Source organism: Chrysochloris asiatica, unplaced genomic scaffold, assembly GCF_000296735.1.
Source record: "Chrysochloris asiatica unplaced genomic scaffold, ChrAsi1.0 scaffold00014, whole genome shotgun sequence".
NCBI lineage: Eukaryota > Metazoa > Chordata > Mammalia > Afrosoricida > Chrysochloridae > Chrysochloris > Chrysochloris asiatica.
Genome location: NW_006408532.1, coordinates 6,466,863 through 6,485,951, shown reverse-complemented (window position 1 = coordinate 6,485,951; position 19,089 = coordinate 6,466,863). Strand labels below are relative to the sequence as shown.

General features: G+C 40.1%; 1 protein-coding gene across 1 annotated transcript in view; it reads right to left on the bottom strand.

The window, feature by feature from the left end:
- The window catches only part of STXBP1 (syntaxin binding protein 1), a 35,973-nt gene extending 26,393 nt beyond the window's left edge, over positions 1-9,580 (bottom strand). Inside the window, exons 1-5 of the mRNA XM_006834974.1 lie at positions 9,539-9,580; positions 7,015-7,096; positions 3,055-3,131; positions 2,083-2,161; positions 1,092-1,212 (exon numbers count right to left, since the gene is read on the bottom strand). Of these exons, the coding sequence (XP_006835037.1) occupies positions 1,092-1,212; positions 2,083-2,161; positions 3,055-3,131; positions 7,015-7,072 (335 nt within the window). The 5' untranslated portion in view covers positions 7,073-7,096; positions 9,539-9,580. The remainder of the gene's footprint in view (positions 1-1,091; positions 1,213-2,082; positions 2,162-3,054; positions 3,132-7,014; positions 7,097-9,538) is intronic.
- Between the last annotated feature and the right edge of the window lie 9,509 nt (positions 9,581-19,089).

Sequence of the window (19,089 nt, the reverse complement as noted above, 5' to 3'; positions counted from 1 at the left end):
TGAATGTTGATAGTTGATCCAATAAGAATGAAGTTCTTGACAACTTCAATCTTTTCTCCGTTGATAAGAATGTTGTTTATTGGTCCAGTGGTGAGGATTTTTGTTTTCTTTATATTGAGATATAATCTATACTGAAGGCTGTCATTAGTATCTTTTTTATGTAAACTATCTTGATCTCATTTATGTACACTATCCTGATCTTCCAGAGAACCTAAGGTTCAAAAAAACATGTTTATTTTTTAAAAATATCTAAAGTATAGTAAGGTGAAAGTACTAAAGCTGGATTTTGTTCAGTCCAGGTTGTGACAGGGCTCACATAGAGAAACAAAAATATACTGCCCGCTACTAGGGAATAGGTTTTGGGTCAAAACAGAAGGGAAAGAGACTGCCTTTAAACACTTTGTTTTTTTTTAACCATCTCTCCTTTTTTAAGACTAGATCACTCTCTGGTGTCCAGAAGCTGATGTAGAAAGATCCAATATGCCACAATCATCTTCTATCTCCACAAAAGACATTAAAGTGCTGTTGTTTGGTGGGGAGAAACAGTTTTAACAAATCTTAGAATAATACGACATAAATGTTTTATATTCTCTTACAACTGGCTTCACTTTGCCAGTTTGAGAACTTTATTTTCTTCAGGGGAAGAGGTTTGTTCTTGTGGCATTTGGCACTGGAAGCGTTAATGGCTAATGACGAAGGAGACCATCTGTTCCTTTATTACAGAACAAGCCGAGGTTATCTCTACATAAAAAATAGTCTCCTCTGTAGCAGATGGGTGCTGTCTGATCCTTCCTGTCCTCTCCTCCTATGCTCTTTTCGGATTGGCTTCTTTTGGATAATGTTCAAGAGTCAGTCAGTAGCAGTGTGAGCAAAGCTGACAAGCACACAAAGGAAGGCACAATGGCTGACAAAAATTCAGAAATAACCTTGAGGGATACTGTTTCCATTACATAAACATCCACTCACACAACAAGTCACTTAGCACATTTGGAATATAAGACCTTCTCTCTCCTAGTCTCTTTACTAAACCCCCTACCCTCAGCCCACCAGCGTTCCTGATAAAATACCGAGGATGCAGATTTCCTACGTACTCTCTACTTGGACTCACCTGGGATTCATATGGAAGAAATGCAATGTTGATTTCAGTCAGAGTTTTGATGACTTTGGCTGCTCGTGATTTTACCAGCTCATTAAACAGGGCATCTGGACAAGCTGCAAGTATGACAAAAGACAGCAGATTTTCCTGTCCCCTTGCTAGTTCATTTCAAGGCTGCCCATGTCCAATGGACTCTCTATTCTACTAGGATTTTAAGAGGACAATTAGAAAGTTCATCCCCATCATAAAATATGCAATATCTCTAGGGAGAAAAAGGAATGTAAAGCTACCCACAAGACCTCAAGCACATTGCAGAGGAACAAATGGCAACAGATAAAGATTTAGATATTGAGAGCTAACAAAATCGGTTTTCTGATTCCAAAGAAACTGAAAAACAAAAACAACAAAAAAATAGAAGAGACAGAGAAAGGAAAAGGCCTGTAATGTAAGCAAACATATCTAAAGTGTAGATAGATAAAATAAGTAAAAAATAAAACCACTGAGACGCAGGCACTTCCCCTAGAACCTCTAAGGGGAGGCCTACTTAGTGGTGGTGTCCACAATTTCTAAAGACTCTCTTGGGCCCAACAAATGACTTCAGGCTCCCAGAAATGTGGTATCAGCTTATCTTGAGTAATACTGATGCCTACTTGATGTCTTTATTACTCATATTCAAAGACTAAGAAATCATTCTTTGCTAGAATTTTTATGTTCTTGGTAGTGAGTTTAGTTTTCCTAAAGAGTGAACCCTCTAGAACTTAGAAGAGGTATTTGCTGCATTATTTTTCTTGAGGAAGAACTACATGACCTAGTAGGTTTGTATTTGTGTTCGTTTTTGTCTCATATAATTTCATTTCTGAAGTAAAGAGAAATTACCGTTAGGATAATCATAAGGCAACAACCTGTTTCTTCTCTATGGATCTTTTTTAGTTTGGGTTCAGTTCTGCTGTGGAGGAATACTTAGGATGGCAGAGAGGAAAACTCACAGTCAGTGAAGAAGACATGAGCAGCCCGGTATTTTGCAGTTGGTGGGTCTTTAAAGTCACTGATGAGAGAGTGGACAGACTGTAGGAAAAGAAGAAAGGACTGAATCCAATTCTAGAGGCAAACAGAAACCATTCCTAAACTGAACTAAATACAAGTTGGTGTCAAGCTCATTGCACAGAATACTAGGGGACTTTTGGTGCATAATTCTTATACTCATGTTTGGCCAGAATTTAGTTCTGGAATCCAAAAGTTAGGACTCTTTCAAAGTTCAGGTAAACCAAGGCTTGTTTTGCTTATTCCAGAATGATAATGTCAGTTCCTTTCAGCTACTTGAACTTTAAGTTCCCTAAAAAGAAACTCATAAAAGAGGAAAATTGTCAGATATCTTTCAGGAGAGTCAAACTGACAAAATCTGGCAATTTAGATGTATCCACAAGAACCCATATGTGTAAGCGATTTTCTAAAATATAAACACTGAGGAAATTTATATAGATTAAAAGAGACCTAAGATATTTATCAAAAGCAAGGGGATAGTTTGGATGCTGATTTGAACCAACCAATTGTGAAAAAAAATCTCATTTTATACTATGGAAATTTTCCTCAGCAAAAATTATGAAACAGTTAGATAAATTTGAACACTAACTGGATGCTGTTGAAATCAATCTGAAGGCACAAATAACAAAGTTCTAAAGGTGGACTGTTAGTTAGATGAAGTGGGTCTCCTACCTGGAGAGAGGTACAAAGGGCTGAACTTGAATAATCCAGGGCCATAAAAAGCCATCACTGGCTTTCTGCACAGTTGTTAATACACTTGTCATTCCTGGCTATGCCCTGCCCCTGCACCCATGTGTGTGAATTGTATGCCCAGTTAAATGCATGCTTAACCTAAAAATGTCAGACACTTCGTGCCACACAGATACCACGCTGGCATGCAAAGCTAAGCCAATGCTCTTCTCTGGTGGAGAATTTACCTTCTCAGAAGGAGTGATGAGATACACAGCCTCCAGGCTGGGGAGCGGTTCTCTGCGCTTGTTGATGTCTTCTACAACTAGACAAAAAATACCAGCCCATTGTGAATAAGAAAAGAGAATTTGTGATCACAAAGCTAGAAGCAATATAGACAGGCCACCTTCAGACTGGCATGTATTAAAATCTAGTGTGTGTGGGGGTTGGGGGGGGTGGGGAGAGGGAATTTCTTTAAAGTTACCCCATTCCTTGGACGGGAACTCCACTATCTCTCAATGTTCATGATATTGAAAAACCTGAAAGTATATCACACTAATATCCTTCCCAACTGCCACTCCAGTTTAATGAAATTCCTCAATCTCTTCTGAGTGAAAATGGAAATTGCTATCCCATTCTTTTGAGAATTACTCTTTTGCCTTTTCCTTCTTTCGCTTTTTCTCATCTGTCCTAAATAATCCCAATTCATTTAGAATTCCCGTATCAGGTTTATTTGTTTTCAGTTGGATACTTTTATCATTTTCCTCTGGATAGCAAACGAAGTCATTCCAAACACACCCTCTATATAATACTGCTCTGTGGAATAGTTCAGAGATTAAACATTACGTTCTATTAAAGCAAACCATGGGCTTTTGGTTTGCTTGTTTCTCTTAAGGCTACATCAGTTAGTTCACCTGGCCAGAACAGCTTTTGGGATAATCTCATCTTAATAACCACCTAAGGAAGCTTAGAATGCTTAACTTAGGCTGCAGGGTCCTAGTATGTATGGAAAACCAATACAATTGTATGTGCCACTGTTCCTATGCAGAGGATTTCAGCAAATAAAAACATCACTTTAGAAGTATCCCTTGCAACGTTTATACAGGTATTCCACTCCAAATTATATTCAATACCAAATCCCTCAACCATCAGTGGTTATAAAACTTAGAATCTCACTGAACAATAATACTTCCTTAGAAAAGTATTTTGGGAATTCAGCATAAAGTTGCTAGCTTTTATTTTGTGAAGGATGGATATTTTATAAAGCTTACCTTTAGGGAAGGGGAGAGAGTGTGTGTGTGGTGGGACAGAGCTAAGTCCTCATCTACCACAGGAAGTCAATAGATAATAGCTAACACTGGTGAAGAAAAAGATAATAATATAAGCACTTATGAAATAGTCTAAATATAACCAAAGGGAAGAGTAAAGTGCCTGAAGAGAATGGGGCAGGGGATTTCTGTTTTCTGCTATAAGCTAGTGAGCACCATTTGGCTTTTTTCCTTCAGTTTTTGTTAATTTGTTGCTCTGATAGAGAAAAAACAGTTTCAAAAATCAATAATGAAAATAACTTTGAAGGCTCAACATAGAGGCAACCCTGGTCTTAAAAGCTGACTTGAATCATTGAATGACATGGAAGTTACATTAAAAATTTTGTACTTCCATCGAAAGGACTATGCTTCTGGTGACCAATAAACTAGATTTGGAAATTTGTTCTTAAAAATTAATTTAAAAAAAAAAAAGAAGAAGAAGAAGCAGTAGTAATCACATCCAGGAGTCCTGGCGTGGTGCTGTAGGATACGCACCAGACCACAAGGTTGTTGGACCGCAATGCCAGTGGTACGAACCCACCAGCTACTCCTCAGAAACCCTATATAGGGTCATAACAACAACAACAACAATAACATCCACGATGTGGCTGTACAATATATATATAATATACATACTTCATAGATCATCCACATATACTATCATCATAATTTCATAATTAAGAACATTTTTTAAGATCAAAGACTAAGGAGGACCTAATTCAAAAGAGAGCTTCAAGCATAAACATATAAATACTTATAAAGCAAACATCTGTGTTACCACCACCCCAGTTAAGAAACAGAACCCAGGAAGCACTGTAGAAGCACCTTCCCTGACCACAATTTCCTTCCTTCCGCCCAAGAGAACAGCTATCCTGACTTTATCACATCCTTGCTTCTCTTAATGATTTTACCGCCTGTGTCAGCATTCCAAAAACAATACAGTTTAGTTCTACTTGGTTTTGAACTTGAAATCTTTTGAAGATTTTAAAATGAAGGTATATTGTAAGTATTCTTTTGTGTCTTGCTTCTTTTGAACATTATGTTTATCAGATTCATTCATGTTATTTTGAGGAGTCAGAGTTTGCTCATCTTCACTGTTGTTCAGCAGTCCACTGTGAGACCACACCATGAGTTACTTAACCACTCTACTCTTGATGGACGTTTTGGTTGCTTCTAATTTGGGGCTACTTGAACAATGAATCCTGGCGTGGCACTGTGGGCTAATGCGTCAGCTGACTGTAAAGTTGTTTGAACTGCAAGGTCAGGTCGATGGTTCAAGCTCACTAGCTTCTCCTTGGAAACCCTTACACAGGGTCACTATGGGTCGGAATCAACTTGACGGCACTAACAACAACAACATGAACAGATGCTCTGTGAACATTCCAGCACATGGATCCTGGGCACACATGTCTGAGGCTCTCTAGAACACACATCCAACTGCAGGCCTGCTGGCTCATAGGACATGCATACCTTCAACTTCATTCCACACAGCCAAGTGTCTTTCAAAGTAGCTCTGCCAACTGATTCTCTATCAGATAGGGATTCCTAATGATCCACATCCTCACTATTACTTGGCATTATCAGACTTTAAATATTCAAATCTGATTAATTTATTGTGTATTTCACTCTAGTTAATTTGCATCTCCCTGACTACTAATGAGGGTAGACAGTTTTCATATACTTATGTGACATTTGGGGTTCTTCCCTTTTTAAATGCCTCTTCAAGCCTTTTGCCCACTTTTCCCCTGGGGTGGTCTTCCTTTTCCTTACTGATTTAACTTTTCTTTGTGCATTCCTTTAACAAATATTTAAAGAGCACCCAAGGTCTAACTTAGGTGGTAGGGGATTCAGTGGTTAGCATGATAGCGTTGGTCTCTGTGGTATAGTGAATAATCTAATGCCTCTTCTAGCCATAGTCTATGGTGGTGGTGCTGGTGCGCCATGGAGTTGGTTCTCACACATAGCGACGCTGCATAGCGTTTCCGAGGCTGTAAATCTTTAAGGGAGCAAAAAGCCTCATCTTTCTCCCACAGAACAGCTGGTAGTTTTGAACTGCTAACCTTGAGGTTAAGCAGCCCGACTTGTAACCACTACGCTATCAGAGCTTCTAGCCATAGTCTGTATCTCCCGCCAAACAACAATTCTGCCCTGCTGGGTCTGGGTCAGAGAAGATGCTGATAGGATGACATGACTCAGCTGTGGATGTTAGCACAGGTTTATTGTGAAAACTTGAAACTCAAGCATGGGTTTAAAAGGCGTCATCTCAGTAGCAGGAGGAGGGACCTTACTACCATCAAAGGAGAAAAGCTGGGAGTACAGCACATCCTTTGGATCTCAAGACCCCTCGCACTGCACCTCCTTGACTCAGGGACAGAAAGTTGTAACACCTGAGAAATGGCAGAGGCGCAGCAGCAGAACCAAGAACCAGAGCACACGACAAAGCAGTGGACTCTCCAGCCCACGGAACAAATTAAGCTGAGTGATTTTGGGTAGGACACTTCTTGTTGGAATTGGGGAGCTATGTTTGCTGACCCAGGGAGCTAGAGCCAAGTGCCTTCAGGCTAAGGCTTATGGTGGAATGGTGTGTCCTATGGGCATGTATCAGCTGCTAAGTGGAACAACTGTGCCCTGAGCATTTCTGACCCTGCATTGTAACTGGTTAGTAACTGTGTGTATGGTGTCTGAGTTCTGTGTGGCCATTGCAATGGATTACTGAGCCCAGTTGAATAGAGAAGACTATGGCTGGTACCATATCTTTCTCAAGGAGCTATGTCCTCCACACAGGTTATGGAAAGAGCCTAAAGTCAGAGAGATAGACGTGACTAGAAAGTACTGTGACCAGTAGAGTGCTCCACAGGAGAAGGCATGAGTGTTACTAAACAGAGACAGCGCTGTACTCACTTGTTATCCCCTCGGTCATGATGTCTGTCATCTTACAGCAGGACGACAGCATCCTCATGCTGAGCTGGTCAACCACCAACACCTGGAAAGAAAGAGATCTGTGTACAGGCTGTATAGCACCTGCTACAGACTCACTTTTGGCGTACTGTATCAGATTTTTAAAAAAAATACACTAAACCAAACATGCTGCCATGGGTTGGCACCGACTCTTAGCGAGCCTTTATAGGGTTTCTGAAGCTGTAAAGCTTTATGGGAACAGAAAGCCTCATTTTTCTCCAGTGGTGTGGCTGGTGGGTTTGAATTTCCAATCTGGTGGTTAGCAGTCCAGTGCTTATCCTAAACTACCACCAGGGCTCCTAGACTTCAAAAAGAGCCTCAGAAATGCACACTATGGAGCTAGCAGTATTTTCAATGGGTCAGAAGTTGCTTAGACACATGCTAGCTTTTATCTCTCGCACTCAAACCTAACCTTCTAGGATTTAAAATTTACTCTCATTGACTTAAATGTATAAAATTAGACAAATTAGAGTTTTTCTTTTTCATGATAAAGGAAATAATTACTCATAAAAATGCAAAAAAATTAAGGAAAAACATCATCTACTACACCAACACCCAATCAGCGGTTGAATGATTCATTGTGGCTATGTGAACCATACTGGGAAGTATTTTTCAGAGCGGTAATTTTTTCAAAAGGGAAAATGACACTATTGCCTACATGTAAGGTATAGAACATGAGGACTTGTGCAGAAGTCTTCATTAGAACACATACATTCATCTCCTATAAACAACACAGTAGATCTCAGTGCAGACAGGAGAAACAAGAACATTCCATTCCCATCCTGGTCTAAACACTTCATACCTGCTATACAGGAGAAACAAGAACATTCCATTCCCATCCTGGTCTAAACACTTCATACCTGCAATTCTTCAGCTAACCTATTGTCTCCACTCAGCCCACAGTGGAGAAAGGAGCCAGCAGTTAAAATAGGACTATCTCCCTCTTTCATGATAAAAGGACAGAAGGAAGCAACAGGGCAGATAATGTAGACCACAAGGCTTTCTGTTTCAGTACAAGAGCCAAGTAGCTACCATTTACGAGGCAGTTTTCTCAATATTAGTTGAAAATTCACATTGTCTACAAATCCATCACTAATTAAGTGTGAGAGAAAAAGAACTACATAGAGAATCCCCACTAGATGGCCTCTCCTGGGTGGTGAGGACAGATGTGCTGGAAAATCCTGCTGTCCCAGGAAAATGGGTGAGCTCTTGACTGCAGGAAAACTCTGGAGGGAAGAATGGTTCCCTCAGCACTCCTGGAAGCTCAAGTAAAATCGCGTATTCTCCTAACCAGTAAAACATCCAGCCTTATATGGCATTAGGCAAATCTGCTGCACAAGACCTTTCTCAACTGTTGAAGGGCAAAGATGTCAGCTTGAGGGCTAAGGTGCGCCTGACCCAAGCCATGGAATTTTCAATAACCTCATATGCGTGCGAAAGCTGGACAGTGAATAAGGAAGACCGTAGAAGAACTGATGCTTTTGAGTTATGGTGTTGGAGAAGAATATTGAAAGTGTCATGCGCTGCCAAAAGAATCAATAGCTCTGTTTTGGGAAAAGTGCAGCCAGAGTGCTCCTTGGAGGCCAAGATGGCCAAACTTCATCTCTCATACTTCAGACATATTGTCAGGAAGGACCAGTCTCTGGAGAGGGAAATCATGTTTGGTAAGGTGGAGGTTCAGAGAAAAAGAGGAAGACCCCTAATGAGATGGATTGGCCAAGTAGCAGCACTGATGGACTCATCAAGCGTGGCAACAGTAGTGAGGTTGGCCCAGGATCAGGCAGTGTTTCTTTCTGCTGTGCACAGGGTCACTATGGGTTAGTACCAACTTGATGGCACCTAACAACAACAACATGGCTCCAGACAACCAAGCAGTCCTGAAAGCATTAACTTCACAGCTTTCTATGCCCCACTCCTCCTCACTCTAGGAACCAGGCCATGATCTATTTGATTGGTTTAAAATGCTTGTTGCCTGTATATTATCATTTCCAGCAATGCTCTCAAAGTTATATGAATAAACACACTTACTTCTTTGCTTTCTGTAATTACTGGTAGATGGGGATAGACCAGAACATGGCTTTTCAAACTGTTGAGTAAGCTCCATGGAAGTGTTTTAGGGCTACCAAAGGAACAAAAGGGTCTTCCTCTTTTTCTCCCACAGTAAGATGAATAATTTCACCTTCACATGACACGTTCCAAGTAAGATTTTGTTTAAATCAAAGAGTTTTACTAGTAAACTGCTTGACCAGGTAATCTCTAAGATAAAACTGTTAATAACCAACAGACTTCTCAGCCAGGATCATATAAACTGAGAGACACAGCTTCTCCAATCCTGAAGCCTGTTTGTACTCTGGACCAGGCAAAAGCCTTCATTCTCTGCCCAGATATCTTTTCCCAAATCTACCTCTATTTTTATTTCTCCCATGTGAACACTCATTTAAGGCCTTAATTAAACTTATTTACTCACCTTCCACTCTCCCTTCTTCTTTACCTTCTTTATTACATCATGCATGATCTCTGAAAATGAAGAAAGAGAGAGAAGTGGGAGAAGGGAAGAAAGAAAGGAGAGAGAAATCATATTATTTAATATAATTTCAAGGATTAGGTCTTTTCCCCCCATCAGCTTTGTTTTCCTGGGTCATGCACTTCAACCAATGTGTTTACTGAGCCTGGTTCACATGCATAAAACTAGCTTATTTTCTGTTTCCTTAATTCAGAGTTTCTCAAACATTTTGATCTCAAGACCCCTTTACATACTTAAAAATTACTGATCCCATAGGGCTTTGCTTATACGGATAATATCTACCAATATTTTACCATATTAGGAATAAAGCTGAGAAAAAAATTAATGTAATTAATTCTTTAAAATAATAAGCCATTATATATTACCAAGCAATATTTTAATGAATAATTGTATTTTCCACAATAAAAAAAATTAGTGATAATATTGGCATTATTTTACATTTTTACAATTCTCTAATGTCTGCTTTCATAGAAGACATCTAGATTCTTATACCTGTTTCTGTAGTCAACCTGTTGTAACATCATACCTTATATGTTATTGTTGTTGTTAAGTGCCGTTGAGTTAGATCTGACTCAGAATGACCCTATATAGGATTTCCAAGGAGCAGGTGGTGGGTTTGAACTGCTGACCCTGTGGTTCACAGTCCAATGCTGATACACACTGCCACACCAGAAGTCATTAGAAATAAAAAAAAACATGTATTTGTTCAGTCAATGATTCAACCAAGACTAGGGCTTTTCCAGTTGAGTACAATAGAGGGAGAAAACGTCCAAAATAAATGGCTAAGAAGGGGAAGAAGGGCATGTAAAATCTATATTTTACGGCATACATGCAGAGAAGGGAGTCCTGGTATGGTGCTGAAGGATAAGCACTGGACTGCTAACTGCAAGGTCACGGTTCAAACCCAGTAGCCACTCCTTGGAAATCTTTTACAGGGTCATGAGTCAGAACTAACTCGATGACACTTAACAACAACGTGGAGGGAAAATGAGAAAGACTTACATCAAAATGCTATTTTTATTTCACCTGAAACACAATATTCTTCAAAAAAGAAAGAAATGCTTAATCTTTGTGATATTATTGAGTAACCCTTAATTGCCAATTTGTGCCTTTCTGTGGAGGAGCGTGGCAGAGTATTTCATTCTGTTGAGCCTGGGGTTGCTGATTCTGTGGCAGTAACATGACCTCCCAAGTTTTCTGCAGTCAGCACAAATTATTTTTTGTTACAGAAAATGCTCTAAAATAATGTTGGTACCCAAACCTTTTCTTTGCACAAATTACTCTCTTAAGAGAGCTTTCTGGTTATAGAATCAATGGGTAAAAAAGCATAAAGTTTTAAGGTTTTTTTTTTATCAATTCTGCTGAATTATTTTCCAAAAGCACAACTCACACCCCCACCTGAAGTGTGTGGGACTGTTCAACTTAACATACAAACTGATAAAATAAAAGCTTAGCTTTCATTTTAATCTCTATGGGTTTCATTTTAATTGCTGTGGGTTAATGCATCAGACTGCAAAGCCGTTTGAACTGCAAGGTTGGTGGTTCAAGCTCACCAGCTGCTCCTCAGAGACCCTACACAGGATCGCTATGGGTTGGAACCAACTCAACAGTACTGAACAACAACAATGTAGCAGAAAATTCTTCTATTTTCCTTTTTTGCCACTGAACAAAATTAATCTAAATTCACTGAAAAATTTTTTCCCCTCAAGCTGTCTTTGGATGGGGAAAGGCAGGTACAATCAGAAAAGCAAACCAAGTATTACAAGTTTTAAAAGACTAGAAATAAGAATCCAGTCCGAAAAGGATACACACTATATGACTCCAACTCTATGGCATTCTGGAAAAAGCAAAACTAGAGAGACAGTAAGATGATCAGCGGCTGCCAGGGTGCTCAAGAGGTAAGGAGATGAATGGGTGGAGCACAGGGCATTTTTAGATCAGTGAAACTACTCTGCGTGACACTGTAAATGTGGCATTAAAGACATTGGTCAAAACCCACAGAACTTTACACCACAGAGTGAATTTTGTTAATATATTAATATTGGTTCATCAATTGTAACAAATTTAACACTAAAGAAAGATGTTAGTAATATGAGAAACTGTGAAAAGTAGGGCAAGGGGTATGTGGGAACTCCCTGTACTTCTAGTGCAAATTTTTTGTAAAGTGATGTGAAATGGTTTGCTTTTATAAAAGCCATTCTTGCCATGTTCTTGTAATGCCTATGAAATGAGTGGGTGGGACTATTCAAATAAGGCACCTGTGACCCAGTAAAGGGAATGGACAGCTAGCTTTAATATAAATAAGGGACATGAAACTCCTGAGGGAGTGTGAACATGCAAATTTAAAGGTAAAGATTTACAGCCTTGGAAACCCTGTGCAGGGTTGCTGAGTCTGAACCGATTCCACGGCACACTACCACCACCAGTGAGGGGATTGGTTTGTTTTTGCCATCTTTCTAGACTTAAAGGGAGACGATTCCAGAAGCGGAGGGGGGAACCTCACTACCATCAAGAAGAGAAACTGAGAGTGGACCGTGTCCATTGGACCCAGCATCTATGTGCTTAGAACCTCCTAGAGCCAGGTAACAGAGTCATAACACTGGAGGTGGCACAAGACAGTGAGAAGTGGCAGCAGAACCAGAAGACTGGTATGAGGCAGTACGGTAGACTTCCTGGCCCAGGGAGCACGGAAAGCGGGCTACAGTGGGTGTGCAAGAGAGCCGAGCACCTTTGGCAAGAAGCTTCCTGGTGGCGTGGGGTGGACTCACTGGAGGCAGACTCACTGATCCATAGAGCTAGAGAGTTGAGTGCTTCAATCCAAGGCTTACTGGCAGAGTGGGGTGCCTCTGGGCATTATCAGAAAGTTAAAAGCCAGGCCAAGTGGCTAAGGTCCAGAGAGAAACCTGCCTGTGGCCATGACAGAAAAAAAAAAAAAAAAGCTATCCTAATCCAAGGAGTGGAGCCTGAGTTGTAACCTGTTACTTCCCTAAGAACCCCCATAATGGTGAACATTACCAAATTCTTTTTACTGAGATCGCGGCTTTGAGCCCCAACTTAAAGCAGACCTGTTTTCTTACCTCATTTTTCATTAATGCAAGCCTTTTCTTTTACATAAAAATAAGTTTAGTGTGACAAAGTCACACTAAATGGTTATTGCAACACATTTTCTAGTCCAGCAGAGAAGGAGAGAATGCTGCAGGAGGGACAGCTGGCAAAAAGGCTGAAGGGAGAAGAAATGTCTGAATCAGCCTTGGGCTGATGTTGGTGATTCTTCTCTCGGAAAGCTGGAAGACCTCCGATGCCACTGTGCTATTTTATAAAATCTAAAACTTCACTAAAAATAATTACTATTTACTTCTATCCCCTTTGTTGTTAGCCCTTGCATAATTCCCTGTGTCTTCACCTCTCTTCATCATCCTTCTGCCAACCTCCCTCTTCTTGTCTATTGCCCTCTTGGTCTCCCGAGTTGACATGTGTCTACCTTCTAAAGGTTTTAAATCTTTATGGAAGCAGACTATTTTGTCATTCTTCCACAGAGTGGCTGGTGGGTTTGAATCACCAACCTTATGGTTAGCAGCACAACACTTAACCCAGTGCACCAGCAGAGCTCCGTCCATTAACATTAGGAGTGCTAGCTCATATGTTTTGTTGTGCTCTGGACTCAAAGTATCCTGGCAGGGGTCACTGCAGAGGCCTTGGTGAGCTCCAGGGCTAGTTGGGCTTCAGGCCATGAATGTTCCCTGCACCTCTCCTAGAGCCTGATTCTGGACTATACATAGTTGGTAAATTGGCCCCATTTGAAGGCTTGATGTTTTCTCAGGACTTTAGGAATGATTTGTTGAGTTTGGGAGTTCCCCAGGAGTTGAGAAGTAACCTACTTTTTTAGCTGTTTGGTCATAATGGAAGCAGGGTCCACTGGGACCTACCTAGTCTTTGGTCATTTTAGAAAAGCTGAAGCTATGTCTGGTAAAGTGCACAGAAATATGACCTGTTGGCTAGGACCAGTCTCAGAAGGTATATTGTTTCTCTCCACATAGAGAAGATTTACAAGAAAAATGAAGTATGGTTGCCAGGGATTGTTTGTGAGGCAACACCCATCCAAGCTACTTGATTCTTGATGCTAAAATGGGCTATAATCCTTGTTTCTTTTTGAGTATAGGATTTTAAAAATGTAGGGCAGGATTAGAATTAGCTATTAACAATATGCCCAGAGAATATCAGGAAGAGAAAGCTGGGAAGGATTGAGGTTACAGCAGTTATTCTCAATTTAGAAAAAAAATTGTGATTGGGGATGTTCAAACAGGCAGTTGAAATATATTTTACACATTAAAACTCATGAAAGCCCCAGTTTGTTTTGTTTTTCTTAATAGTGGGGGAGGGGAGGATGGCTGAACAACTGTCATTGAAGTGGACACACAGGATCTATTGACTTGGTGTATGCTTTGCTGTGTATATTCCCAACAGCAACAAAATAAATGTTAAATGTCTAGTATACTGCTTGTTACTATAAAAGTACAGATGGTCCCCAGATTATGAACCAGGTCCATTCCTAAATTTTTCTCTAAGTCAAATGTATATATAAGTAGGAATAGTTAGGTACAGTTCGTATCTAACATGAGTCAAATGTTTGTCTTAGTATATAGTATAAAGTATACTTTTCCATAAGTAAAAAAAAAAAATTAAAGAAACACTTCCAGATGCATTAAAGCATCTTTAATATAATTGTTATTGTTGTTGTAAGTGCCATCTGTCAAGTCAGCTCTGACTCATATAGACCCTGTATAGGGTTTCCAAGGAGTGGCTGGTGGGTTTGAACCACCAACCTTGTGGTTAACAGTACAATGTTGATCCTACACCACCACACCAGGAGTCCTTTAATATAATACTACAGTAATAATCAGTGCCTGTTTATTATTATTAACCATTGTATATAGCTTGCACTTCTAATGTAATAGGCTTTATGGAGCTGGTTCATAACTATGGGTTGCACTTAAGTCAGATATTCACACTCAAGGGACTGCCTGCATACTACCCATACAGATGAGGAAATCATTAAGAACATCACACTCCACCAATCGAGATTGTAACATAATGTAAAAATCTTCTTAAAAAGGAAATACATTTTTTTAAACTTTCTTATTGTGAATGGGGTGAAATTTACAGAGCAAATCAGTTTTCTACTTGATAATTTATACACATTTTAATTTGCAAAATTGACTGCAATCTCCACAATGTAATTTCACTTATCCCTGTTTTCATTTCTCCTCCTTTCTTAACCCTACTGAACATTGTCTTTGGGTAAATGCTGCCCTTTTGATCTCAAAAGGTTGATAATTTTAAGGAGTACTACCTCCATGGTGTTACTGTTCCCCTTAGAGAGAGACCTGTCTATTTTTTGGCTAAAAACAGAACCACAGGAGTAAGCTCAGTTCCAAACCTGAGGGTGACTAGGGACCATGATCTCAGGGGTCCCACCAGTCTCTCTCTGACCTGTAAGTCTGGTCTTTTTTATGGTTTTAAGTTTTGTTCCACATTTTCTCCCACTCTATCCAGGATCTCCTAATGTGATCCCTTTTATTGGTAGCAGTAGCTAGGCACCATCTAATTCTTTGAGTCTCAGGGTCGTGAAGGCTAAGATTCATGTGGGTCATGATTCCACTGGGCTAATTGATTCCATGCGTCTTCACTTGTCTTTTCTCCAGATGGGGAAAAAACAATAGTGGCACCTTAGATAGTTACTTACAAGTTTTTAAGACACCAGTCGCTAGTCACCAAAGTAGGATGTAGTACATTGTCACGGTTATGCCAACTGATCTTGGTGTTCCAGACACCTTGGTCCTAAGCTTCCATGCCCAGTGGTTGGGGAGGTCTAGGAAGTTTTCATAATTTTGCCCCCTATATAGGCCACCACATTCATGGATATACTTGTAGCACAGGTAAATACTTGTGTAGAAATATCCGCTGACAAACCTATATGTATCATAGTATAGTCCCACTCTCCTTCCCATACCTGTTGTGCCTGTGTGTCTATATAAAATACAATAATCATACAAAAAATTTTAGATGGCAAATTCTATGAATATTTTAACAAAAACTACTCTGATCCACAATAAACACTGAAATACATTTTGGAATAATGGCACTACAGCACTAACTGTGACCACCTTGACGTAACAAAAAGAAGTGATGGCAACAGTTTGGGGGCCAAATGGTTAAAGCTCAAATCTCTATTCCTTCAGCACTATGACTCTGGGCAACTTTCTGTGTCTCTGGCATGTAGCACGTACCTCTTAGGGTTGTTCTGAGGATTAAATGGGTTAAAGTGAGTAAAGCACTTAGTTGAATGGTTATTATGTTACTTAACACCATTGGCTATTACCATCACCAGTCTTATTTATTTCAAATGGCATTTGACATAATAAGGAAGAATCCCATGATTTCCAATTGGTTTCTTATTGCTCCTTTGTGGAATTTGCAATGGGGCTCCTGTCTCTTACTTTGTTTCTCTGCATACACATTCATTCAGCAATATTTACTGAACACTGCCCTGTGTCAGAAAGCATTCTAAGCTTTGGAAAGAGCAAAATGAACAAGCTCAACAAGATACCTACTCCTAGGTGCTTACTCTCTGGTGTTGACAGGAGAGATGGCCAATAAACACAGATAAGATGATTTCAGAGTGATGAGTATTCAAAAAAATGAAAAAGGTTAATGTACTGGCACATGACAGGGGCTAGGGAGAAGGGACTCTGAGGAGGTGACATCTGACCCAAGACCTATTGTCAAGAAGATCTGGAAAGCATTTTCTAGAAATAAAAAGAGCAGGTGCAAAGTCCCCCAATCAGAATCAAGCACAGTATAGTCTAAGAACAGAGAAAAGACCAGTGTGGTGCAACCTGGCAAGCTTCCAAAAGGGAGAGAGTGGTTTAGGAGGCACTCAGAGGTCGTCTGGAAGCCTCACTTGGTCCTAAGCAGTTCTATTTGCTGAAGACTCCAACAAGTCACTCACTCTGTCCTGCTCCGGGAACACTGAGCCTCATTGATTCACATTCCAACTTGACAACTACTCCCCTTCCCCATGCCCTTGCCCATGCCTCATCTCTGGAATCTAATATAAACTAAGAGGTTAGCAAATGCCTAAACAAAGAATGACACCCATGGGTGGCATAAGTGATCAGTGCTTACAAAAAGCCACACCAAAAACCTACTGCCATCAACTCGATTCTGACTCACAGTAACCCGATATAAGATTTAACAGACAGCCTCATCTTTTTCCTGCTAAGCCACAAAGTGTGTTTGAAACTCCAACCGTGTGGTCAGTAGTACAGTGCTTATTCTACAGTGCCACCAGGGTTCCTTGATCAGCACTGTGACAAAAGCAGTTCTGCTCAGGGGTACCTCATGGCTGAGTAAGATGATTCAGCTACCCATACCCATCTACACCTTCTCCTGGTCATCACTCAGCTGCTTCTTTCTTGATCTCCCTTCTCCCAGTTCAAAGTCAGCACCTGAAAAAGTCTGAGAGGCTCTCCCTTTCACAGGGCCTGATAGGGAGAGACAGCTCTTTATTCTTGAAGACTATAACAAGTAAACAATAGCTATTATGTTGTTGTTGTTAAGTGCCATCGAGTCAGTTCTGACCCATAGTGACCCTGTAAAGGGTTTCCAAGGAGTGAATGGTAAGCTTGAACCACCAACCTTGCAGTTCAAACTGACTTTGCAGTCTAGTGCATTAACCCACAGTGCCACACCAGGACTCCAATAGCTATTATTTGTTGTTGTTGTTATGTGCCATGGAGTCAATTCTGACTCATAGTGACCCTGTACAGGGTTTCTGAGGCTATAAATCTTTACGGGAGCAGAAAGCCTTATCTTTCTCGGTAGTTTCAAACTGCTGACCTTGCGGTTTGCAGCCCGATTTGTAACCACTACGCTACCAGAGCTCCTATTATAGGCAGCAAAAAAAACAGGACTTGAAAAAAATTATTCTCTTAACTCTCCTTCAAATGGAGTGTGAGTAGCAAAGGCCTTGATGGACATTTCACTAAAGAGGACATTCAAATGGCCACCAAACCATTGTGTATTGAGCATAAAAATGCTCAATACATCATTAGCCATCAGTGAGATGCAAATCAAATCAAAATGAGATATTATTTCACTCCCACTAGGAGTCCTGGTATGGTGCTATAGGATAAGCACTGAACAGCTAACCACAAATTTGGCAGTTCACATCCACCAGCTTCTCCATGGAAACCTTAAACTGGGTCACTAAGAGTCGGAAGTGACTTGACAGCACTTAACAATAACAACAAGGGCAGCTATGTTTTAAAATAGCAATAACAAAAAATAACAAATGTTGGTGAGGACGTGGAGAAATTAGAACTCTTATCCATTGCTGATAGGAATGCAAAATGGTACAGCCATTGTGGAAAACAGTGTAGTGGCTCCCTAAAAAAACTAAAAATAGAACTACCATATGGCCTAGCAATTCTACTCCTAGGTATATACTCAAAAGACTTAAAAGCAGAGACTCAGACAGATACTTTGAAACCAATGTTCACTACAGCATTATTCACAATAGCTAAAAGGTAGACGCAATCAACAGATGATTAGATAAACAAAATATACAATGGAATACTACTCAGTGAGTGAGACAAATTAAATCTTGATACATGCTAACATACAATATGTTGTTGCTGTTGTTAAGTGGCGTTGAGTTGGTTCCAACCCATAGCAATCGTGTACAGGGTTTCCAAGGCTGTAAATCTTTACGAGAGCAGAAAGCCTCATCTTTTTCCTGCGGAGCAGCTGGTAGTTTCGAACTGCTGACCTTGTGGTTCACAGCCCAATTCGCAACCACTACACTACCAGAGCTCCTTATAGATGGAGTTTAAATACATTATACTTTAAGTGAAACAAGTCAATCACAAAAGGATAACCTCACATATAAAAAGACAAGAACAGGCAAATGTATAGAGAACAAAATTTACTAGTGGTTAAAGGATGAGAAAGGAGCTCTGGTAGTGTAGTAGTTACAAGCTGGGCTACTAACCCTCAAGGTAAGCAGTTCGAAACTACCAGTCATTCTGTGGAAGAAAGAAGAGGCTTTCTGTTCCCATAAAGATTTACAGCCTTGGAAGTCCTATGTAGGATTGCTATGAGATGGAACCGATTCCATGGCACACCACCACCATCACCAGGGATAGGAGGGAGGGAAAAGGAGATGGGTTGTTGCTTTTTTTTTTTTTAAGGCTTTATTGTGGATTGAGTGAAAGTTTACAGAGCATATCATCAGTTTTACATTCAACAAATTGTACACCTTGTTTCATTACATTGATTATAATCCCCTCCATGTACCATCAGTTAACAGTATTTCTCTCTATCCACTTTAGCTTTTTTAAAAAAACACACAAAAAAACCCACTCAGGCATATATAATAATTTACATCTCCAAAGGGCACATTCTGCAAGTCTGCTCCTGGCCACCAGCTCTTA